The sequence below is a fragment of the Octodon degus genome, unplaced genomic scaffold (genome assembly GCF_000260255.1).
Source record: "Octodon degus isolate 3935 unplaced genomic scaffold, OctDeg1.0 scaffold00001, whole genome shotgun sequence".
Classification (NCBI taxonomy): Eukaryota; Metazoa; Chordata; class Mammalia; order Rodentia; family Octodontidae; genus Octodon; species Octodon degus.
The window spans coordinates 31,140,720-31,161,475 of NW_004524577.1; the positions used below are offsets into that span (position 1 = coordinate 31,140,720).

A 20,756-nucleotide genomic window follows, 5' to 3' on the forward strand; every position below is an offset into this window, starting at 1 on the left:
TTTTGTTCCTTGCATGCCTTCAGGGCACGTTTGGCCAGCGGGAGAGTTGTGAGGTTTGAACTCCAGCCACCTGAGGCTGACAGCTTTGTGGAAGCAGCCATTTAAAGGACTGAGCTAGGCCCAGGCCCCAAAATAGCAATATTTCATGTTTGAAGTTAACATGAAAGGCTCATTCCAACATGTTTGACTTTATTCAATCAACAGAACATGATTTCAGTGCTTCGGCCACCTCAGTAGGGCCAAGAGTCTGGAGGTGCTTTGGGGGCCACCCTGTAAGGACTTTACAGATCTAGTTGTATTCTCTCATGTTAAAGATGGGGAAACTGGGCCTGAAGCAGGCAGCAGATCTGATTCTCAGTAGGGGAGCTCTGGCAGCCCTGTACTGTGGGCTGGTACAACAGAGGCCCATGGTAGCTGGCAGGACGGGGTGTGGTGAGGGGATCATTCCCTCAGCCATTCTTGTCCCACACATGAGAAACTTGGCTGAGAAGAGAAGGAACTTGTGTAAGGGCCAGTACTAGAACTAGGTCTTTGTTGCCTCTCAGACTCCCACAAGAAGCTTCCAGAAGGGACTGGCATGTGGTGCACAGCCAGCCAAGAGCAAGTGATTGGGTTAACGACATCACATACAAATAATCCAAGCAAATGAGTAGATAAACCTAGTTCCGCTACAGTGGCATACCCTCATGAGCTGCCCTGTTTCTGGACTAATGCCCAGAAAAGGGGCAGGAAATGCAGTTAGAGTGACAGCGCGGGCACTCAGACAACCTGCACTCGGGTCGGGAGCTCCATGACTCCTTCTCTGGTGAGCCTCGCCAGTGTCTTGGAACCAAACCTCAAAATGTGCCAGGTCCTCCAGGGCCTCCTTGCCAGACAATCACGAATCGGTAGCCAAGTGTGTTGGTGTCTTTCCGTCTGTCTCCAATGGTCAGATGGGTCTGATCATCCAGCAGAATCTATCCTCAGAGCTGAGGGACACCATCTACGATGTGGTCATGCAGGTGCTCCACGACTCTGTGGCTGCTGCCACCTTGCTGCCCTTCTTAGGAGGGATGAGGCAGACTTGGTAAGGGGCGAGAAGTCTGGGCCAGCAGATGCAGTCTTCTGTAGACAGAACTTCAATGGCAGCAGCCAAGATCCGCATCATACCCAGGCCATAACACCCCATTTCAGCCAGGGATAGTTTGCCATAGCACCCCATTTCAGCCATGGGCATTGACAAACTGGGCATTGAAAATGAAGGAGTACTTGGTCCCCAGGTAGAATGTGTGCCCCACCTCAGTGCCTTTGGTTTCAGTCAGAGGGCCCTGACAGGCAGTTTGTTTATAACGAGTCTAGAGTTTCTTTGTTGGCCAAAAAACTGCAGCTGGGACAGACGACAAGCTGGTCCTCTCCAACATCTACTGGTAGCCGGAACTCATGAGACATGGTGCCCCTGATGCTGCGCACATCTGCCTGAGCCTTGATGAATTGCAGCCCCAACCTGTGAAAGAGGCTGCAGTAGGCACCGCACACCAGGCTGTAGTCTGCTGGGCAGCCTCTGGAGAGGAGTCAGAGGTGTACATATCCTTCATGTAAAACTTGCAGCCTTGGAGATGACCACAGTGGAGACTTAGTTCATCCCAAAACTTCCTTGTTACCTAGTACAGCAGGAATGGAAGCTGCTTACAGGACAAATTCTTCTGGGAGGTGACCAGGGCTGTCATAGCTTCCTCGTGAGTTAGTCCTAAGCAGTATTCTTTGCCATGTCTGTCTCTAAACCTCAGCAGCTCCTTGCCCATCAGCTGCCAACAGTTGGTGGCTCACCACAGCTCAGCTGGGCCAAAGCTGGGCATGTCGATTTTCTGGCCCCCAAAGGTTTACATCTCCTGGTCTGTCACTGCACCAGCTTCTCCATGGCTCGGACAGTGTAAGGCAGGAGGTGGTACCAGCCAGGGCTTGCTGGAAGGATCAGGCGCCCCCGCAGCATCAGCCACTGGCTCTTACAGGTCAGGTTGTCAGGCCTGGCCTCCAGGGCCAGCACCTGGTCTTCACGCAGGTTCTGTGGCTGGAATACAGAATGGTACCAGGCATTGCCCTCTCCCCAGGGCACAGTGCTGACACCTACAGGGAAAGGACCTGGAGAGCTGTGGGGTGCCGGTGGTCAGCACCGCATCACACCAGCAACCCTTCCACAGCACCAAGCACTGGATCACAGCCATACCTTTTATTTCTTGTTTTATTATTTTTGAAAAAATGTTAAAACCACTATGAGGAATACTTAATGTGGAAAAATTATGTAACTCAAAATAGAATAAAGTAATTGGCTTACAAGAGTAGATTTCTTCTGCTCGTTTAGAAGAAATAGACACTTTGAAAGTCTAGGGGAAAAAATTTAAAAAAAGAAAGTCTAAGGAAATTTCTAACTTAGATTAAATTAAGAGGCATTTGAAGGTCCTAGCTCTATTACTGTAAGATCTATTATTATGAACAAACAATATGTTAATATGACTAAATAATATAGTGCTGCATTTCATTTACTATTTTCCTGGACTTTTTACACACACAGGCAATCATTTAAATTAAATGTTGATTGTACCTGTATAGGGTACATCTGAACCCTAATATAAATCCAGTGCTTTCTTCTGCATGTAGTTAAGAGTTGCAAAGAAAAGCATGAAGTTGAAGCAAATGCTAACTTAAAGACACATTCACTGCAGACCTCAAATGAGTTCCAAGAAAAGATGTCTAACTACAATAATATTTCATGTTCTTTTTGGTTTTGGTGGTTGTGCTTTGAGACCAGGCTTTGCTGTGTAGCCAAGGCTAGCCTTGAACTTGCCATGTAGCTAAAGTGAACTTCAAACTCATGATCTTTCTGCCTTGGCCTCTTGAGTGGGTTGCAGGAATGTGTCACTGTGCCTGGCTAATAACTTTTTTTTGTTACATTTGGAAAGCATCACTTAGAGCCATGATATGTATTGTTTTACGAGATTGAAATAATTAATTGGGAGGCTATTTGAACACCTTGGATTCCTACACAAGGAAATCAAAATTCAAGTTAGTACATGAGAAAAGGAAACTTAATTAGAAATTACCAACTAACTACTGACTGGGAATTTTCTTTGCCATAGCTCCACATTTAATTAAACCTTCCCCTGGCTGGGACTGGTGGCACATGCTTGAAATATCATCACTAAGGAGGCTGAGGCAGGAGAATACAAGATTGAGGCCTTACTGGGCTACATAGTGAGTTCAAGGCCAGCCTTAACTACCTCATGAGACCTGTCAGAAAGAAAGAAGAAGAAAGAAAGAAAGAAAGAAAGAACGAACAAAAGAAAGAAAGAAAGAAAGAATCCTTTTTTTAGAATCCCTTTAGAGGAGCCCTAAACTCCCCGCCATTTAGAGCAGATTTATGAATGTATTCAAATAACCCTTTAAAATTTTAGTGGACCTCGGTTTCTCTTTTAAGAATGGTAATAATGTGGAAATACTGATCCAACCAGTGCTTCTGAGCAGTGTTGATTATCACTAAGTCCGTTCTGACAATGTGTAGACTCACTGACATGATTGAGTGCGTCCAGGAGTTCATGTTGTCAAGGCAGGCAGACACGGGCACTTAGTCCGACTCTGGCGTTGGAAGGTGGGAGATGATCAGGATAAAGAGCGTCCCGACGGAGCATCCGTGGATGAAGACCCCTGATGATGTGTGCGTTACTTCCTCTATCGATTTTCTGGCTTTCACTTTTATTAGTACAAGTTTGCAGGGCACAGTGATTACGTTCACTGGAGGGGACTGGTCCATGGACACAACACACTTCCACCCCCTCTTCCCCCCGTACCCCTTTTGCTTTTCTGGCATCAGATTTGTTTATTTATCTTATAAGACCTTATAGGGCTGGAGAGATGGCTCAGTGGTCTAAAGCACCTACTTAGAACCAGCAAAGCACAGGGACCGCGGTTCAATCCCCCAGCACCACATGCCAGCCAGCCCCACCCCCTGGTGGGCTGAGCTGGCCACACACACACACACACACACACACAAATAAATAAATAAATATTTTTAAAAAAGACCTTATAAAGTTAGGTGTCCCATATATACAGATTGAAAACAGGACTACTAGGCCAAAAACCATATAAAATCTGTAAGACAATTGCACTAAATTGAGGTACACTGTTAGCGACATTGTCTGCACTGGATTACAGTATTTTTTCTTTCTCTTTTTTTCTATTATCTGTCTTTTATTTTGATATATAAAATATATATTTACATATATATTGAGACTTTCATAAAAGAGAAACCATGGGCTAGTTCAGCTCATGTCTTGAGTTACTTCACTTAGCATTAAGGTCTCAAGGTGCATCTGATTTCCTATAAATGAGTTTACCCTTTTAATGGCAGAGTAGGAATGCATTGTGTATAAATACCATATTTTTTATCCATTCATCTGTTGAGGGACATATAAGTTGTTTCTAAGATTTACCTTTTATGGTCTGTGCTGCTATAAACATGGGCATGCATTACTGTGCGGTGAGGTGTTTAACCCTTTGGGGAAGATATCTAAAGGGGGAACAGCTGGATCAAATGGAATGTCTACTTTTCGTTTTCTTGAGGTGTCTCCATACTGATTTCCACAGAGGTTGTATCAGTTTACAGTATCACCAAAGAAGGGTTCTTTTCATCCCACGGCCTCACCAGCATTTGTTATTGATGGATTTTTCCCCCTCATTCTTTTCTTCCTCCTCCTCTCCTCCTCCTCCTCCTCCTCCTTTTTTTTTTCTTCTTCCTTATTCTTTTTGGAACGAGGGATCAAACTCAGGACCTTTCATTTGCCATGTAGGTGCTTATGGTTTGAGTTATCACCCAAGCTCCTCAGTGTTGTTTTTAACTAGTTTTGTTGAGCTAGTGACATTGAACATTATTTTCTCAAATGGCTAGTGATATTGAGCATTTTTTCCATGCATTTATTTGTTTGTACTTCTTCATCTAAGAAGTGTCTATTGGCTTCAGATACACATTTTTGGTTTTAGGGGGTTTTCCTAAGAGGGTCTTCCTGTGGAGTTCAGACTGGCCTTGAAATCAGAATGTAGCCCAGGCTGGCCTCAAACTCCCAGGAACCTTCTAGCCTCAGCTTCCTAAGTGCTGGGATTACAGGCATGCGCTACCTCAGCTAGGTCAGATGCACATTTTTGTACTGAGTCTTTAAATTTGGATGGGAATGTGATGTTTTGGGGTTCTTTATACATTCTAGATATTGCTGCCCTATCCGAGTAGCTATCACAAATGCTTTTCCCATCCTGCAAGTTAACTTACCATCAGTGGTTTCCTTTAGGAGGAGGGAGAGTGGAGGTGTAGACACATATGCCCCCAGCTTTTGCCATGCGATGCTCTGTGCTGTTTCAGGATGCTGACAGCAAGGAAACCGTCACCATAGGAGGCCCCCGACCTGCAGCTCCCTTTCTTTATTAAATTACCCAGCTTCAGGTACTTTGTTGTAGTATTGTGAAAGAGACTAACACACTCGTGCTGGTATGAAGCACAAGCCATTATCTTCTTTCTTAATTAAACTTAATGTAGTATTTATGATTATATAAAAATTAGAACATGTTTAGAAATTACCCTGCTATTTAAGGCAGCACTCCACTAGTGCTTAGATTTGGAGATTGTCGCAAAGCCAAAAACTTGATATTAGATTTTAATTTAGTTTGCCCAGTTGAATTGTATTCTTCTTTTATAGGACCACTGGTCAGTGTGAAACCTACATAAAATGTGTGAATTCTAGTGTTCTTAATGTCTCTATGACTTCTGAGTACAACAAAATTCTGCAAAGAACTATAGTATGTATAAGAAAATGCTTAACATTTTTTCTTTATTGTATGCACTGACACTTTAAAGGTAAACATTTCAAGCATGCTTAGAATTTAAGTGCACCTTTTCTATTAAAGTAGAAGAGGTGTACTTAAATGCTATTAAAATGTGCTTTCACTTTTTATTAAGTCTTGTTAACAACAAAGACTATCAGGATCAATTAAAATATGATTTAATTTTTTCTTGGCTGTCATTGTTTTTTCAGTCCATCTTTACGTCCCTTGCAAGGGGTTGGTGCATGTACATAACACATCTTAAATCTTTTATTCATCTCTTTTCCCTCCCTCCTTCTCCATCTCTTGATCCACTTCCTATCTGAGAAAGATCCAACTCCCTACTTCCTAGTGTCTATTTTTTATCTTATTTTACTCTTCATTTATAATTTGGGTTTGTCATATAAGAGAAAACATTTGATATTTAAACTTATGTGTCCCATTTATTTGACTTGACATGAGAGTCTCAAAGTGCATCCATTTTCCTACAAATGACCTAAGTTTTTCTTTTTTATGGCAGTGTAGTATTCCATTGAGTACTAAATATTACATTTTCTTTATCAATTCATCTTTGATGGACATATAGGCTGATTCCAAAATTTAGTTATTATGAATTAAGCTGCTATTAACAATGCTGTGCATGTAAATTGTAATAGAATGTCTTTGGGGGAAGATACCTGGAAGGGGAATACCTGGGTTAAGTGGAATTTCTACTTTTAGTTTTTTGAGGGATCTCCACACTGATTTCTATCGTGGCCATACCAATTTCACATCCCTGCCAACGATGTAGAAGATTTCCATTTCTCCCACAGCCTCACTAGCTTTTGTGATTATTAAATTTCTCGATGACACAATTCTTTCTGGGCTAAAATGCAATCTCAGTGTTGTTGGCTTCCTTTTTGTTACTTGTTTGCTTGTTTCTTTATTTGAGACACATTTTTGCTATGTAGCTTAGGCTGATCTTCGACTCACTATGAACCTAAACCAGTAGCCTCACACTCACAGAAGTCCTCCTTTCAGTTTCCCAAGAGCTGGGATTACAGGCATGCACCATCAAACCCAGCTCAGTGTTTCTGTTTTTCTTTTAGTACTGGGAATCAAACTCAAGACCTTGTATTTGCTAGGCAGGCACTATGCTACTGAACTATCTCCCCAGCTCCTCCAGCTCCGTACTGTATTAATTTGCATTTCTCTAGTAGCCAACAGTGTTGAATATTTCTTCATGCATTTATTGGTCTTTGTACTTCTGTGAAGTGTTTATTGATTTCATTTGCCCATTTGTTCATTGGTCCTTTAGTTGGAAAGATCTAATTTTTTGAGTTCTTTATACATTCTAGATATAAGTCCTCTGTATGAGGAATAGTTGGCTGTTTCCTTCACTGTATAGAAGAAGCTTTTTAAATATCATATGATTCCATTTGTTGATTCTTGGTACTGTTTCCTATGCAACTAAGGTTCTTGCTCAGAAAGGCCTTGCCTGTGTCTAAGACTTCAAGAGTTTTACCTCCAGCAGGTTAAGTGTTTATGTTTTAGCCTTTAAATCTTTGACCCATTTTGATTTTAGGTTAGCACATAATGAGAGATATGGGTCTAGACTTAATCTTCTGGATGGGAATAGTTTTCCCAGCATCATTTGTTAAAGGGGATATGTTCCTCAGGTGTATGTTTTTGGTCCCTTTGAAAATTATATAGTTGGATATGGTTGGATTGTTTCGGCATTCAGTATTTTGTTCCACTGAGCCTCATGTCTGTTTCTGTGTGAATATCATGCTGTTTATATCACTTCAGCTTTGTAATACAACCCTAAGTCTGGGATTGGGGTGTCCTCACTTTGCTGGGTATTGGTTTTGGTAGTCTGGGTCACTTCTGCTTCCATATGAATTTGAGTACTTGAAACATTAGCAAATTCTAGCTCTCTGAGGAATGTTGTTGGTATTGTGATTGGGATTGTCTTAAACTTCTATACAAATTTTGGAAGTATGGTCATTTTGACTGTATTGGTTGTACATATCCAGGAATAGGAGATATTTTTTTCATTTTCTGATGTCTTCTTGGATTTCTTTTTTTCAGAGAACTATTTTTCATTGCAAAGGTTGCTCACTTCCTTAGCTCAATTCCAAAGCACAGAATTTATTTTTTATTGATGTTATTGTGAATAATGGTTTTTTCCCTTAATTTTATTCTCAGTGGGTTCATTATTGGTGCATAGAAACTATTGCTTTTTGTGTTGATTTTGTATCCTGCTACATTGCTGAATGTGGTTATTACCTCTAAGAGTCTTTTGTGGAACTTTGGGTCTTCTATTCAGAGGATCAGGTCATCTGAAAAACAGTAATATTTTGACTCATTCCCTTCTTATACATATGCCTTTTACCTCTTCTTCCTGCCTACACGCTCTTGCTAGTGCGATGAGTACTATGTTAAACGGAACTGTTAATAGCGGGCATCCTTGTTTTTCCCTCACTTTAGAGGGCAAGTGCCCTGTTTCTCCCCACTTCATATGATATTGGCAGGTTTGTCACAAATGGCTTTTATCGTATTGGGATAAAGTTCTTCTGTATCTGTTTTCTTCACTAAAGGATACTGGATATTGTCGATGGCGTTTCTATATCAACTGAGATGAGCGTGTGATTTTTGTCCTTGCATCTGTTTGTGTGACATAATTGTTGATTTGTGTATGCTAAACCATCCTGCATTTGGGTCAGCTCCATGGCTAGAGCTCAATAAATGTTTAAGGGAATGACTGACGAGGCGCAGGGGACTGGGAGCATCCAGAAGCCCCAGTGGAACTAGAGACGACGATTCCAACTGAATCTTCCACAAGGGGGGCAGCAGAACAAATTCCCCCAAAAGAACACGAACTTTATTTCCAAATTCTGGGCTTCCCACCCCACAATATGAAGGGAAACTGGGAAACACGTCAAAGAACCCTCTTTCAGGTTGTCTGCGTTCTCAAACATAACACACTAAAACGTCCACGTGCCAAACCTAGGCAGACAGCGAGCCCCACTACACGCCTTAAATCTCTATATGCAGATAGAGACGGGAGGCTCCGCCTCCGCTGTACACCAGCCAATCCAAACGCTGCCAGACTTGGTGGCGCGGGGTCTTCTGGGAAGAGTGAGTTCTTCCGTCCGGCGTTCCTTCAGGCGTCGACTACAATTCCCAGTGGCTACTGGGCTACAAGCCCCGCCCATCTGGGGGAGGAGCTAGGGCGGGCGGAGGCGGGGAAGGGGGCCCACCCCTCCTCCACGCGGTGAAGTACAAGGTGGAGAGCACCGGGTCTGGAGGTTTGGGCAAGCCGACTGTGGCGACCCCCGACTCTGCTGACTCTGGGTGGGTTTCCTGTTGAGATGCCGAAGGTCAAGTCGGGGGCGAGCGTCCGTCGTCGGAAGAGGCAGGACCAGAGCCGGGAGCTCAAGAGCGCAGGAGGTGCGCGCTGCCGCGGGAGGAAGCTGGGCCCGGCGCGGCGCGGGACGGGAGCCGCGGGAGCGGCGGCCGGGGCGGCCTGGGCTCCGCGGCCCGGCTGGGAATGCCTGCTTCCCCGTACCCATCCTGCGTGTTTCTCGGGGCGGCGTGATCGCTCAGCTTGTTTGGAAAATTAAGGCTGTTTCATGTCTTCTTCCAGGACTCACTTTCAACACGGGGATTGGGCAGCACATTTTGAAAAATCCTCTCATTGTTAACAGTATTATCGATAAGGTGGGTGTGGAGAGGAAAGCTGTCTGGTTATTTTTACTTTGGAAAATAGTTAAGCGCAGGCAGGGTGCCCTGCGTAAAATAGATGTCCTTTAAATACTTGTTGAATTAAAGAATTATCTAGGGTGCTTCATTCTGTAGGTCTGTATTTCTTCTAATCCCAAACTCAGCGTCTGTGGATTGCCTACTTTCTAATTAGTCTTTTGTACTTGTTCAGTTCTAATCACTTCCTAAGCACCATGTCACTATTTCTATTTATTGCACTCAAAACTACACATTAAAAAAGTCTTTCCCAGAACAACATGGTATTGCATATAAATTGTTCTGTGTATTTCAGTGCCACGTGAATTATTTGCAATAGTCTTCCTATATAGTTGATCATTCTCTTATTTTTATAGATGATTGGTAGGAAATGAAATAGAGATGGTGCAGATTACTTTTATTTGCAAGGTTACAAGGGAAACATCATGGAGCTGCAGAAAGGTTAAAAGGTTCTTGCTTTACACATGAATTGGATGTTACAGAATATTGCCGCTCTCTGTATTCTGGGTACCCGAAGTCATACATGGAATAAGAGCTGGGGAATCTTAGGTCAGCATGCTATCATATTCATTCCTCTCTGATTTGAACTTGTTGGTTGTGGGAAAAATGAAAAGTTGGTAACAAGGCTGCTGAAATCATTTGCACGGTAGAAAGCAAAAGTGAACCAGGCACAGATCTGCTGTTCCTGGTTTTTGGACACCTAAAGTCAGGTATTCTCCCAGCTGAGGAGAGAACTTAGGTTTTCACTAGCACATAATATTGAGGTAGTTTTGTAAACCACATGGATCCTGAAAAAATCTAAAATTGTAAAGAGTAGAACCTCAACACTGAACAGAGACATTCAGATGTAAGCGTGTGGGTGGTGCCAGGAGAACTGAACAGTTATGCTTGCTTTTAGGCTGCCTTAAGACCCACCGATGTGGTGCTGGAAGTTGGACCTGGAACTGGTAACATGACTGTAAAGTTACTAGAAAAGGCAAAAAAGGTAACTCAGCTGTATTGCAAATACAACCCTGTTTCTCTCTTAACTCCCATAGTGGAGCTTGAACTCAGGACTTTCAGAAGGATTTTTTTTTTCTTGGCTGGCTCAGGATGCCTGAAGGACAGGTCTGTTAAGGTTTGAGGATCTGGGGATCAAACCACAGCATCCTGAGCCTGACGGCTTTGTTTAATCAGGCAGTTAAGCAACTGAGCTAATGGGCAGACTGCTGAACTCAGGACTTTGTGCTTGCCAAATAGGTATGTATGCTGCTGAGCTATCTCCCAAGCCCACAACCCACTTTTAATTGCTATTATTTTTATAGTGATTTTCAGTCTCTTACTAGAAATTTTAACTTAGAAAATACATATTAGGATAGCAGAAACCACATTTGTTGTATCAATAAGGAATTTACCCTAGGAGATTGTTTATGTGCTCATTAGAGAACCAAAAGAACAAAATGGGAACACTGAGATAACTCAAAAATATTTGTCAGGGGCCGGGGAGATGGCGCAGTAGGATAAGCGCTTGACTGGCAAACACAAGGATCTGAGTTCAATCCCCGGTTCCACAAAAAAAAAAAAAAAAAAAAATTGTCAACAGCAGTTCACCACCTCAAGTCCTGGAGGAACAAAAAAGTTGGAGTTACTTGAACCACAGAGTTCATATTCAAGCCTCTGAGATGGTGGTGCCACCTAACCACTACTACCTAAGAAAAATTTTTGTTGTTCTTCAGGTAGTTGCCTGCGAACTTGACCCAAGACTGGTAGCCGAACTTCACAAAAGAGTACAGGGCACGTGAGTATACACAACAGATAGAATTAAAGTACATTTCAAGTTTATGAAACAATATTCTTTTTAAATGTCTTTTCTAATCTTCAGGCCCCTGGCCAACAAACTTCAGGTGATGGTGGGGGATGTGCTGAAAACAGATTTGCCATTTTTTGACGCTTGTGTGGCAAACTTGCCTTATCAGGTATGTCCTTGAATGGTCAGAGACATTCCAAATGCTTCTCTGGTTTCTCAGTGCCTTTCATGAAAGTAATTAGGAATTCTTTTACAGATATCATCTCCTTTTGTCTTCAAGCTGCTGCTGCACCGACCTTTCTTCAGGTTTGTGACAAAAGACCAGAATTACTGCCAAATTTTAAGAAAGATTGACAGTATAGATCAGGAATACAGCTGAAAATAAAAATCAAGCCTGTTGAAAAACTCCTGGGAAGTTTTGTAGAAAATACTGATTTGTATAATGGTCTTTCCTGGGTTGGCAAAAGTTGGGTGCGTGCGTGTGTGTGTGTGTGTGTGTGTGTCTGCACGCCTTTTCCTGTTTTCTAACCCTCTGCTGTTAGTCTAAATCAGACTTTTTATTACCATGTGTAGGTAACTGCAGTAGCTCCCATAACTGGCCTCTAATGCAGTACCATTAGCTTTCAAAATGCAAGTCAGATTCCACTTAGTGGTTATAAAATAGAGTCATGACCACCCTTTTTTGTAAGGTGACATAGTAGAAAATATCAGAAGGCACTGCATGTGGTATAGGTGATTATGAGTTCTTGAAACTTGTTAGAAGTATATAAATACATAGATGGATCTCTTTGGCGTGCAGATTTCTTTCCCATTGGAGGTGCATACAGCCTTTGAGCTACATCCCAGCCTTCATAAAATTTTTTGACATATGTCCATACTGAAGTTACTAAGTCACCCAGGTTGGGCTTGAACTTGGAATCCTCCTGTCTTGGTCTTCACAAATAAATTTGTTGATGTGACTCACATTGTTAAAAAATGGTGGCAATGCCAATGAACTCCTTGGGAGGCACGAGGATCACCACGGAGTTCAAGGCCAGCCTGGGCTGCAGAATGAGGCCCAGTCTCAAAAAAAAGAGTGCAACTTGAAAGATGTTTCTGGGCTAAGGAGATAGCTCAGCAACGCAAATGCCTGCCTGGCAAGCACAAGTTCCTGAGTTTGATATCCGGTACCAGAAAGAAAAAAAAAGGTAATTCTTTTTGTTAGCTTCCAAAACCCTCCCCATCGTTTACTGAAGATAAGAGTTCCCATTCTTTAAACTCCTAATGGGGCTCTGTAGTCCACAGCTTTGTTCTCCAGCCTTACCTTTTAAGAGTGCAGTGTAGCACAGTGTAATCCTGCTATCGAGTGGATTTTGTTTAGCTCAGGCTGGCCTCAAATTCAGCAGCTCTGTCTCTTGTTTTTTGGTAAGTATGCTAAGGTAGAAAATGTACCTTCTTTCTTTTTTTAAAAATTTTATTTATGTGTGTGTGTGTGTGTGGCCAGCTCAGCCCACCAGGGGGCGGGGCTGGCTGGCATGTGGTGCGGGGGGATTGAACTGTGGTCCCTGTGCTTTGCTAAGCTTGTCCTAAGTAGGTGCTTTAGACCACTGACCCATCTCACCAGCCCTGAAAGTGTTGCACCTTCTGACCAACTAAACTAATTGCTATTAACTACAGATACCAATTTGCTGTTTTCCCTCTCCAGAAAAAAAAAAAAAATATTTTCTTTAAATTTTAAAGAGAGTAAAAATTAAAAAATAAATTGAAAATGATACAGAATTTCCAAACAAGATGGTAGAAAATTAACAATTGTCATTGTATTGCATGTTGTTGTCCTCAGAGTAGTTGTTCAGATTACGAGATACAGGCTTGCAACATTGATCAAACAAGCATTAACTCTTCCTTTCAGTAAACCAATAGAAATTAGTAGTATAATTATGGTAGCTATTGTGTGTGTGTGTGTGCGTGTGTGTGTATGTGTGTATTTCCCTCTCTTTTTTTCTTTCCCTCATCCCAGTTGTTCTTTCTGGCTTCTTTCAGATGTGCTATACTTATGTTTCAAAGAGAATTTGCTCTCAGATTAGTTGCCAAGCCTGGGGATAAATTATACTGCAGACTCTCAATTAATACACAGCTTTTAGCTCGTGTGGACCATCTAATGAAAGTAAGTGATTTTTTTATCATTAAAATATTCTAGCTTAATTTATCCTTGAGCACCTACTTCGACCTACTGTTAGGAGAGTACATTTGATGACTAAAACGTGCCTTTGAGAGCACTGAATATTTTCTGATTAACAGGTGGGAAAGAATAACTTCAGACCACCACCTAAAGTCGAATCCAGTGTTGTAAGAATAGAACCTAAGAATCCACCACCGCCCATCAATTTTCAGGTGAGCCTTAAATTCTAGGTCATTCAGTAAAGAAAGCATCCAGGCTGGAAGATGATGTGTCTCTGTGGCAGCAGAAAACTATTGAATCCACCTAAATGTCTAACTATAGGAGAATGTAAAGTGTGATACCTTGGTGATAGAATAGATGGAATAATTTGTAAGATAGTTTGTTTTTTTTTTTAAATGTACTTAGTATCGGGTCTGCAGGGTCTCACTACATAGATCGGACTTCAGTGATCCTCCTGTTTTCAGCCTCCCAAGCACTGGGATTATAGGCATGCGCACCACACCCAGTCTCATTTGCAATCTCAGAGTGCCTGCACACAGTGGATCGAACGCCGGTCCCTGCGCTTGCCTAAGCAGGTGCTTTACTCAGTGGCTGAGCTATCTGGCCGGCCCTTGTAAGATAGTTTTGAAGACCACGGAAAACATGGAAAAGATGTAAATGGCAAAACAATTAGAATGCAGCTGCATTTTGCTTAAGATGATAGATGTGAAGACTTGTCTGTGTGAATAAAACTTGAGAGATGCAATAAAAGGTAAAATGAAGTTTTAAATACTCTTAACTTTTTTTTTTTTTTGGATACCCAGGCCTTCCCCACTGAGCCACATCTCTAGCACTTTTTCAGACAATAGGTATGCACCACCAATAATACTATTAACATTTAAAAAAAATCATTTTGGTGGTATAAAACAATCCAGACCACTAGATGTGAATAATCAAGAGGAAAAACATCATTGTCATAAGCTGGTGGTAAATGGGGTGATTTGACAGTAACTGGTGGAAGGTTTAGGTGTGTCTGTGGGGCGTGGGGAGTGTCAGCACTAAGACTGAACCCACTGGAGCTTCCCCACAGCTACATCACAAGCTCTTTTCTTACCGTTTGAGCTGTGGTCTTACTAAGTTGTCTAGGCCTTGCCTCAGCTGAGTCCAGAGTAGATGGGATTATAGGCATGCACCACTGTGTGTGACTTTGTGTCTATTTATTCTTTTTATTTTAAGGTAGGGTCTTACTGTGTGTTCTAAGCTGGGCTTTAACTTGCTATGTAGTCCAAATTGGGTATAAACTTAGTTTTCCTGCCTGCCTCAACCTCCCAAGTGCAGGGATTACAGGTTTAATCTGCCACATCTTATTTACATGTCTGTTTTGAATCTTATTTTTAATCTATTTATTTGTTTTTGGTACCAGGAATTAAACTCAGGACCGTGTACTTGCCAGACAGGCACTTAGGCTACTGAGCTGTATCCTGGGTCCTCCTGAATCTTATTTATGAAAATGATACTTAGGCATAATTAAATGCCGTGCCATGTTCTTTGTTTACACATGGGATAACTATACATTTTTCCAGTTAAGAAAAATGATAGAGGGCCTGCCCCTTAGCTCAGCTCTTTAAGTGGCTGCTTCAACAAAGCAGTCAGGCTCAGGTTGCTGGGGTTCGATCCCCAGAACTCAAGCCAGCCAAACCTGCCCTGAAGGCATTTGGAGCAAAAAAAAGAAAAAAGAAAAAAAAAAAAAAGAAAGAAAAATGATAAAAATATATTCAGCGAGGCACACAAAAATGTAGAAGAATGCATCTTACTTTTTGCATGCATGCCAGCCAGATCAAGATATACAGTTTTATTACTCTAAAAGTTTTATTTATTAGAAGACGGTACTTTGCAGACACAAAGAAGAGGTTGAGTATTTAGGGCTGGGGATGTAGCTCAGTAGCATAGCACCTGCCTGGCAAGCGGGAAGTCATGAGTTCAATTCCCAGTAAAAAAAAAAAAGTTTAAAACTTAGAAGAAAATAATGAATTTTCTATTTCAGGAATGGGATGGCCTAGTAAGGATTACTTTTGTTAGGAAAAACAAGACACTGTCTGCAGCATTTAAGTAAGTGTTTCACTAATTTCTTGTTCACGAAGTACCAGTGCACTTTACCACAGAGCCACCTCTGCCCCCGTTTTCTTTTTGAGACCCTCAATTGCAAGGCTGTTTGAATGTGGTAGTAGCCTCTGGAGGACCTGGGATTACAGGCAAATGCCACCGCACCCAGCTGAGACATGCTTTTACGGGGTTTGTGGAGGGCCTAGGTCAGTGATAGGGAATCGTTTAGAGACTGAGTGTGCAAATTGCAACCCCCAACCCACTTATTTATCACAAAGGGCCAACACTGCAGTTAGAAAAACCCTGCTATTTGCTGCCTGGCTGTTGGGACGATTTGGCTTGCATGCTGAAAGAGCACTCTGTAGACCTGCTGCAGCACGCATGCTGTAGGTTTGCGATCATTGTTAGGAGAACATCTGTGAAGAATTTAAGCTAGGGTGCTGGCCCATGCCAAGACTCCAAGCTAGCTACATGGAAGCTGAGGCAGGAGTATTCCTTTAGCACAGGCCATCAGCCTGGGCAGCATAGCAGGACTTTCATTTTGTTTTTTTGAGACAGGGTCTTGTGTGTTTCAGCCTTGCTCGAACTGTGTAGCCCGGGCGGCCTCCAATTCACAGCATCCTCAGCCTCCTGAATGCTGGTATTAAGGTGTGTGCCACCAAGCCTGGCCTGAGACTTTCTTAAAACAAAAAACGAATACAATGTGTATTTTTTTTTTTTTTTAAGAGATGCTTGTCAGGACTCTTTTATTTAGTGTTTGCTTCATAAGCTTAAATACTGAACATCTTGTAAAATTCCTTAATTTCAGATTGTGTTGTTTAAACTGAAAGGAAGTATGCCAACAGCTGATTTTGGAATAACAGTGGTTTCATTTATGCCATAGGTCAAATGCAGTACAACAGCTACTGGAAAAGAACTACAGAATTCACTGTTCCATCCATAATATTGTAAGTAGAAACTGCTGTTCTCAGTGATTTGTTTTAAAATGGCCATCTATGTTTGTCATTGAGACTTTTGCATGTGCCGTCGGCTCCTTAGGAGACAGCGTGTGACGAGCACCAGCTTGACCTGGTTCCGAGGGTGAAGCAGCTGTGGTCTCTGGAGTGAACTGGAACAACCTGCACTCCTTCATACTGTCCTCTTTTCTCTACTGACATTTCTTTTTAATGTAACAAGGATGGCATCCAGCTGAGTTGCAATTTCATCAGTTACAAAATGTGCGGCTTGTTCAGTTTAAGTTACATATAATTTATCTTCTGAACCATGATCATCCTCGGTCTGTTGCAGTCTCAAGTGTGAAGTCACTGTTAATATTTTTGAACACTTAGGAACTGAAGTCTGACCGACTAGCATACTCCTGGTCGTCAGCTTCATGCCTTTGATCACCTGTATGACTTCCTTTGAGCAAGTGTGCGCTCTTGTACTACATTCACCTACAAGAGACATTTGCCTTGTAGCTTTTAGTGTAATTAACCAAAGATAGAGCTTTGTGTTATATGTGGCTTTTGTGGTTTTCTCTATGTTACATGGTTTAATGTACTACAGTAAGGCCTATTTTACATGGGGAAGTCACGAATTGGCCTAAAGAAATTATGTTGGATCAAGAAAAATCTTTAGCTAGAAGATGGGAAGGATCAGAGATCATCTCAGAAAAATTAGGTGAAATTTAGCAAGAAAATGCTATTTCTAAAGAAGTAACAACTGTTTTAAAATTTAGTTTATAATTTTATTTTCTAACAGTCCAAAATTACTTTTTGGAATTTTAAAGATTAAGAAAGGTAGTGCAGTACACCCATAATCCCAGCCCTGGGAGCCAGAGCTGCATGAGGCTCTCGTTTGAATCAAGCCTGGATGACTTCGTGCGACCTGTCTCCAAATAAAAGGGCTAGAGATACAGTTCTGTAAGAATGCCCTGGATTAAGTCCCCAGTACTGCCAAATCAGAAGGAAGGGCACTCCATATATATAAATATATATGAGTTTTTGTTTAAGGTGTTGGATATTTGTTAAAGATCAGCCACTTAGCTTATTAGACATCCAGGCCTTGCCTTACCCAAATCAAGTTTTTAAAGCTGTTGTTAACAGGTTAACAGGTATATTAAAGATGGCTGTAATTTAGACTTACTGGACCAAAAAAAAAAAAAAAAAAGAGCCAAAGTAATTTCATTAAAGATATTTTGTTCATTTATTCTGAATCTTGTATTGATAGATAATACCAGAAGATTTCAGCATAGCAGATAAAATACAGCAAATCCTAACCAGCACAGGTTTTAGTGACAAACGGGCCCGTTCCATGGACATAGATGACTTTATCAGGTAATTACAGTTCTGTTTTCCTTAGTGTTTACATTTCTTAACTGAGATACCTTCAGATTAGAGATTAAAGGCTTTTAAGTGTTGTAAGGTGCTACCTGGGAGAATTATTGCATAGCGCTTCCATAGCATGGAGCAGTATTTGGTGTAGAAGGTGGAGGCGACTAGTTAGCTGCAGCAGATGAACATTTTCTTTAAGAGTAGTAAAGAACAGTCTGAGCCAGAAGGTTGCCAGTGTGAATGTACATTTTGGCGTTCATGTTCCCCCCGCCCCATTCATGGTCTTGGTCTTCATAGTTCGTCTCTTCAGAGTAACCAGTATGGAAGGAAAATCCTAGTATGTGTAACTGGCTCAGGCCCGTTCACTTATTCCAACTAGCTGTTGCTAAAAGGTTTTTATGCATGAACTGTTATGATCATACCTGCTTATTTACTATGATCATACCTGCTTATTCACTTAGTAATAGTTTTTTTAACCTAAGGTAGACTGCACAGACAAAGGAAAAGGATGTCAGAATTACCTGGACAATTTAAGCCAATGTTTTTTTCCTTCAACTAAGCAAGTCTGAGAGTAAGGCTTCAGTTAATCAGCTAAGTTAACCTGTACTCTTTATTTTTCTCATTAACACTATCTTTCCAAAGCTCTTGGCTATTTACTCTTCAGGCATCCATATTCTAAAGGCTGAAGAAAGAAAGGGCAGTTTGTCTTTCCCAAGCTGCAAACAGTTCCATATAGCCAAGACAAATGGAGCGTATATTGCATTGAGCGTGTATTTCACAGGCTCTAGTGCAACTACTGAGTCTGTATTAGGTGTTATCCTAGGGGTTGAACACTGTTAAATATCTAACTTTGCCTTTTTCAGATATTTTAATTCATTGGACTTGACCCTATGAGCTAGCCTGAAAATAATCTCAAGTCAAAGCAATTTTTTTTTTTTTTTTTTTTGGTGGAACCGGGGATTGAACTCAGGCCCCTGTGCTTGCCAGGCAAGCGCTTATTCTACTGAGCCATCTCCCAGGCCCCAATGCCGTTTTTTTAACTTTACTTTCTTTCATTCTTCCTAAATTTCCTGAAGGTAGTTTACTGCCTAAAGTCTGGTAGGTACAAAGGTATCCACAGAGAAACAATGTGTAAATAGGTAATTTGAACCTCACTAAGAACACAAGAGAAGAAATAGCACCTGATGCGCATTCTTTTATCTGCCTTCTGCCTCAAATTCCAGAGCTGCTTCCTCAGTGATAAAATGGAACAAGTGCCAGTGAGCTTTAGGCCTGGGACGGCTAGAGTCTTAATTTCAACCAAATTTAATAGTAAGATTTGTAGGTGTTAACAAAAAGGACCAGCATGACATGGTTTCAGCCAGGGTATACCTTACACATTGTTTCAAAGTCAGATTTCTTTAATGACTTGTTAGGAGTAAGCAGGTGCATAAGTAATGCTGATGTGTTTGTGTAGAAAAATTAACGGAACAAACCCATTCATACACCATTTTTTCACAACATCCACAATTTTTTTCAGTGACATCTTATTTTCTGTTTGTTTTCCAGATTGCTACATGGGTTCAATGCAGAAGGTATCCACTTTGCGTAGTGATAGTATTTGGGAAACAGAATTTTTAAAATCAAGAAAATTTTATTTTTCTGACTGAAAAGATGAACTGTGTTTTTATTCCACTGAGATATTACTTACTTGACTATTTCTGATTTAATACTACTTTTGTAAGATATATTACTCTGTATTTTTAAAAATGGTCAGTTCTAGTTATCTGGGATGTTTTGGTGTTGGTTTGTCTCAAATAGGACACGGTGTAATCTATACATAATATTCAACTTTCGTAGCCGCAGACACGCACAACCTTGCACTCAAACTTACCATTTCAGACAGTTTATACAGAACATGTTACTCTCCTGTGTACTGTGTTATGGGCTAATATTGAGGTTTTCACCTTGTCCCTTAAGTTAAAGTATGTTCATCTACTCACTTGTTTACCATGCCATTTCTTACTTACATGCACAATAAAACAAATGTTTCTTACCATCATATTTTGCTTCTCTCGCTCTTTGCCCTGTCCATCCTCCAGTCTCTCGCTTACTGCCTGCCTCTCCAGCTGTGCTGCTGCAGCGTAGACTGTGGGCGCGTAAGCCAGAGTCCTCTGCCACAGTGCAGGGCCAGCCACATTCTGGATGTTGACCCCTTACTTAGAAAGTGAAGGTCAACTAGGACAAAATCAACTATAAAACTGTATCATCTTTCTTGGTAAGATAATCCTAGACTTAGCAAAAAAAAAAAAAAAAAAAAAAAAGATATCCCCCACAACTAAAAGTTTCTGGGGTCACATATACCTGATGCTTTTAGCTATTTGAAAATTTCTATAGCTGTCATACAAGTTTTATTAGCTACTATGTTTAAATCAATACTGAATGCTATTAATGCATTTTAATGAAGTTACAGTAGCTAATTCATTTACATAAAATAAAAATACTTCCACTGATATTTGGACTTCATTACACCTAAAATTTAATCAAAGGAATGGTTTTCATTAGCAAAGCAAAAATGCTTTGAATGAGGAAGACAAGAGCTTAAACGGATTACTTTTTTAGATTTGGCTTCAAAATCATACCGTAAGTGTTACTGCTATATCACTGACATGTACAATTTTTATGACAATTAGAGATAACAGCTTTCAGGTCTGAAGAATAAAAAGCTGAGGTTATTTAGCTGAACTAAACCATTTTGTTACCTGAATATTAAAACTACTTGAGAGTTGGATTTGTAAAACCTCAAAATGACTTAACTTTGCAAAGTTCACTTGTATCATCAACTCTTACCATTATA

General features: G+C 41.1%; 1 protein-coding gene and 1 pseudogene across 3 annotated transcripts; one reads left to right on the plus strand and one right to left on the minus strand.

Moving 5' to 3' along the window:
• Positions 1–759: 759 nt before the first annotated feature.
• LOC101583687 lies at positions 760–2,201 on the minus strand (annotated as a pseudogene).
• Positions 2,202–9,078: 6,877 nt separating this feature from the next.
• Dimt1 (DIM1 dimethyladenosine transferase 1 homolog) lies at positions 9,079–20,743 on the plus strand. 3 transcript variants are annotated; one of them, XM_004623058.2, is made up of 12 exons: positions 9,079–9,273; positions 9,470–9,543; positions 10,481–10,567; positions 11,298–11,359; positions 11,444–11,537; positions 11,625–11,674; positions 13,388–13,511; positions 13,646–13,738; positions 15,550–15,614; positions 16,492–16,555; positions 17,817–17,923; positions 19,469–20,743. In XM_004623058.2, the coding sequence occupies exons 1-12, from the start codon at positions 9,195–9,197 to the stop codon at positions 19,509–19,511; spliced, it is 942 nt and encodes a 313-aa protein (XP_004623115.1). In that variant the 5' UTR covers positions 9,079–9,194; the 3' UTR covers positions 19,512–20,743. The 3 variants fall into 3 exon arrangements, with proteins under 3 accessions (XP_004623115.1, XP_023563133.1, XP_023563164.1); XM_023707365.1 differs by lacking the exon at positions 9,470–9,543 and having other exon boundaries at positions 9,190–9,273; XM_023707396.1 differs by lacking the exons at positions 9,470–9,543; positions 10,481–10,567 and having other exon boundaries at positions 9,201–9,273.
• Positions 20,744–20,756: the final 13 nt, after the last annotated feature.

Coding starts and splice junctions, on each gene's coding strand:
- Dimt1 (XM_004623058.2), top strand. CDS start 9,195: ATGCCGAAGGTCAAGTCGGGGGCGAGCGTCCGTCGTCGGAAGAGGCAG. Junction 11,360..11,443: donor CACAAAAGAGTACAGGGCAC/GTGAGTATACAC, acceptor TCTAATCTTCAG/GCCCCTGGCCAACAAACTTC. Junction 13,739..15,549: donor CACCGCCCATCAATTTTCAG/GTGAGCCTTAAA, acceptor TTTCTATTTCAG/GAATGGGATGGCCTAGTAAG.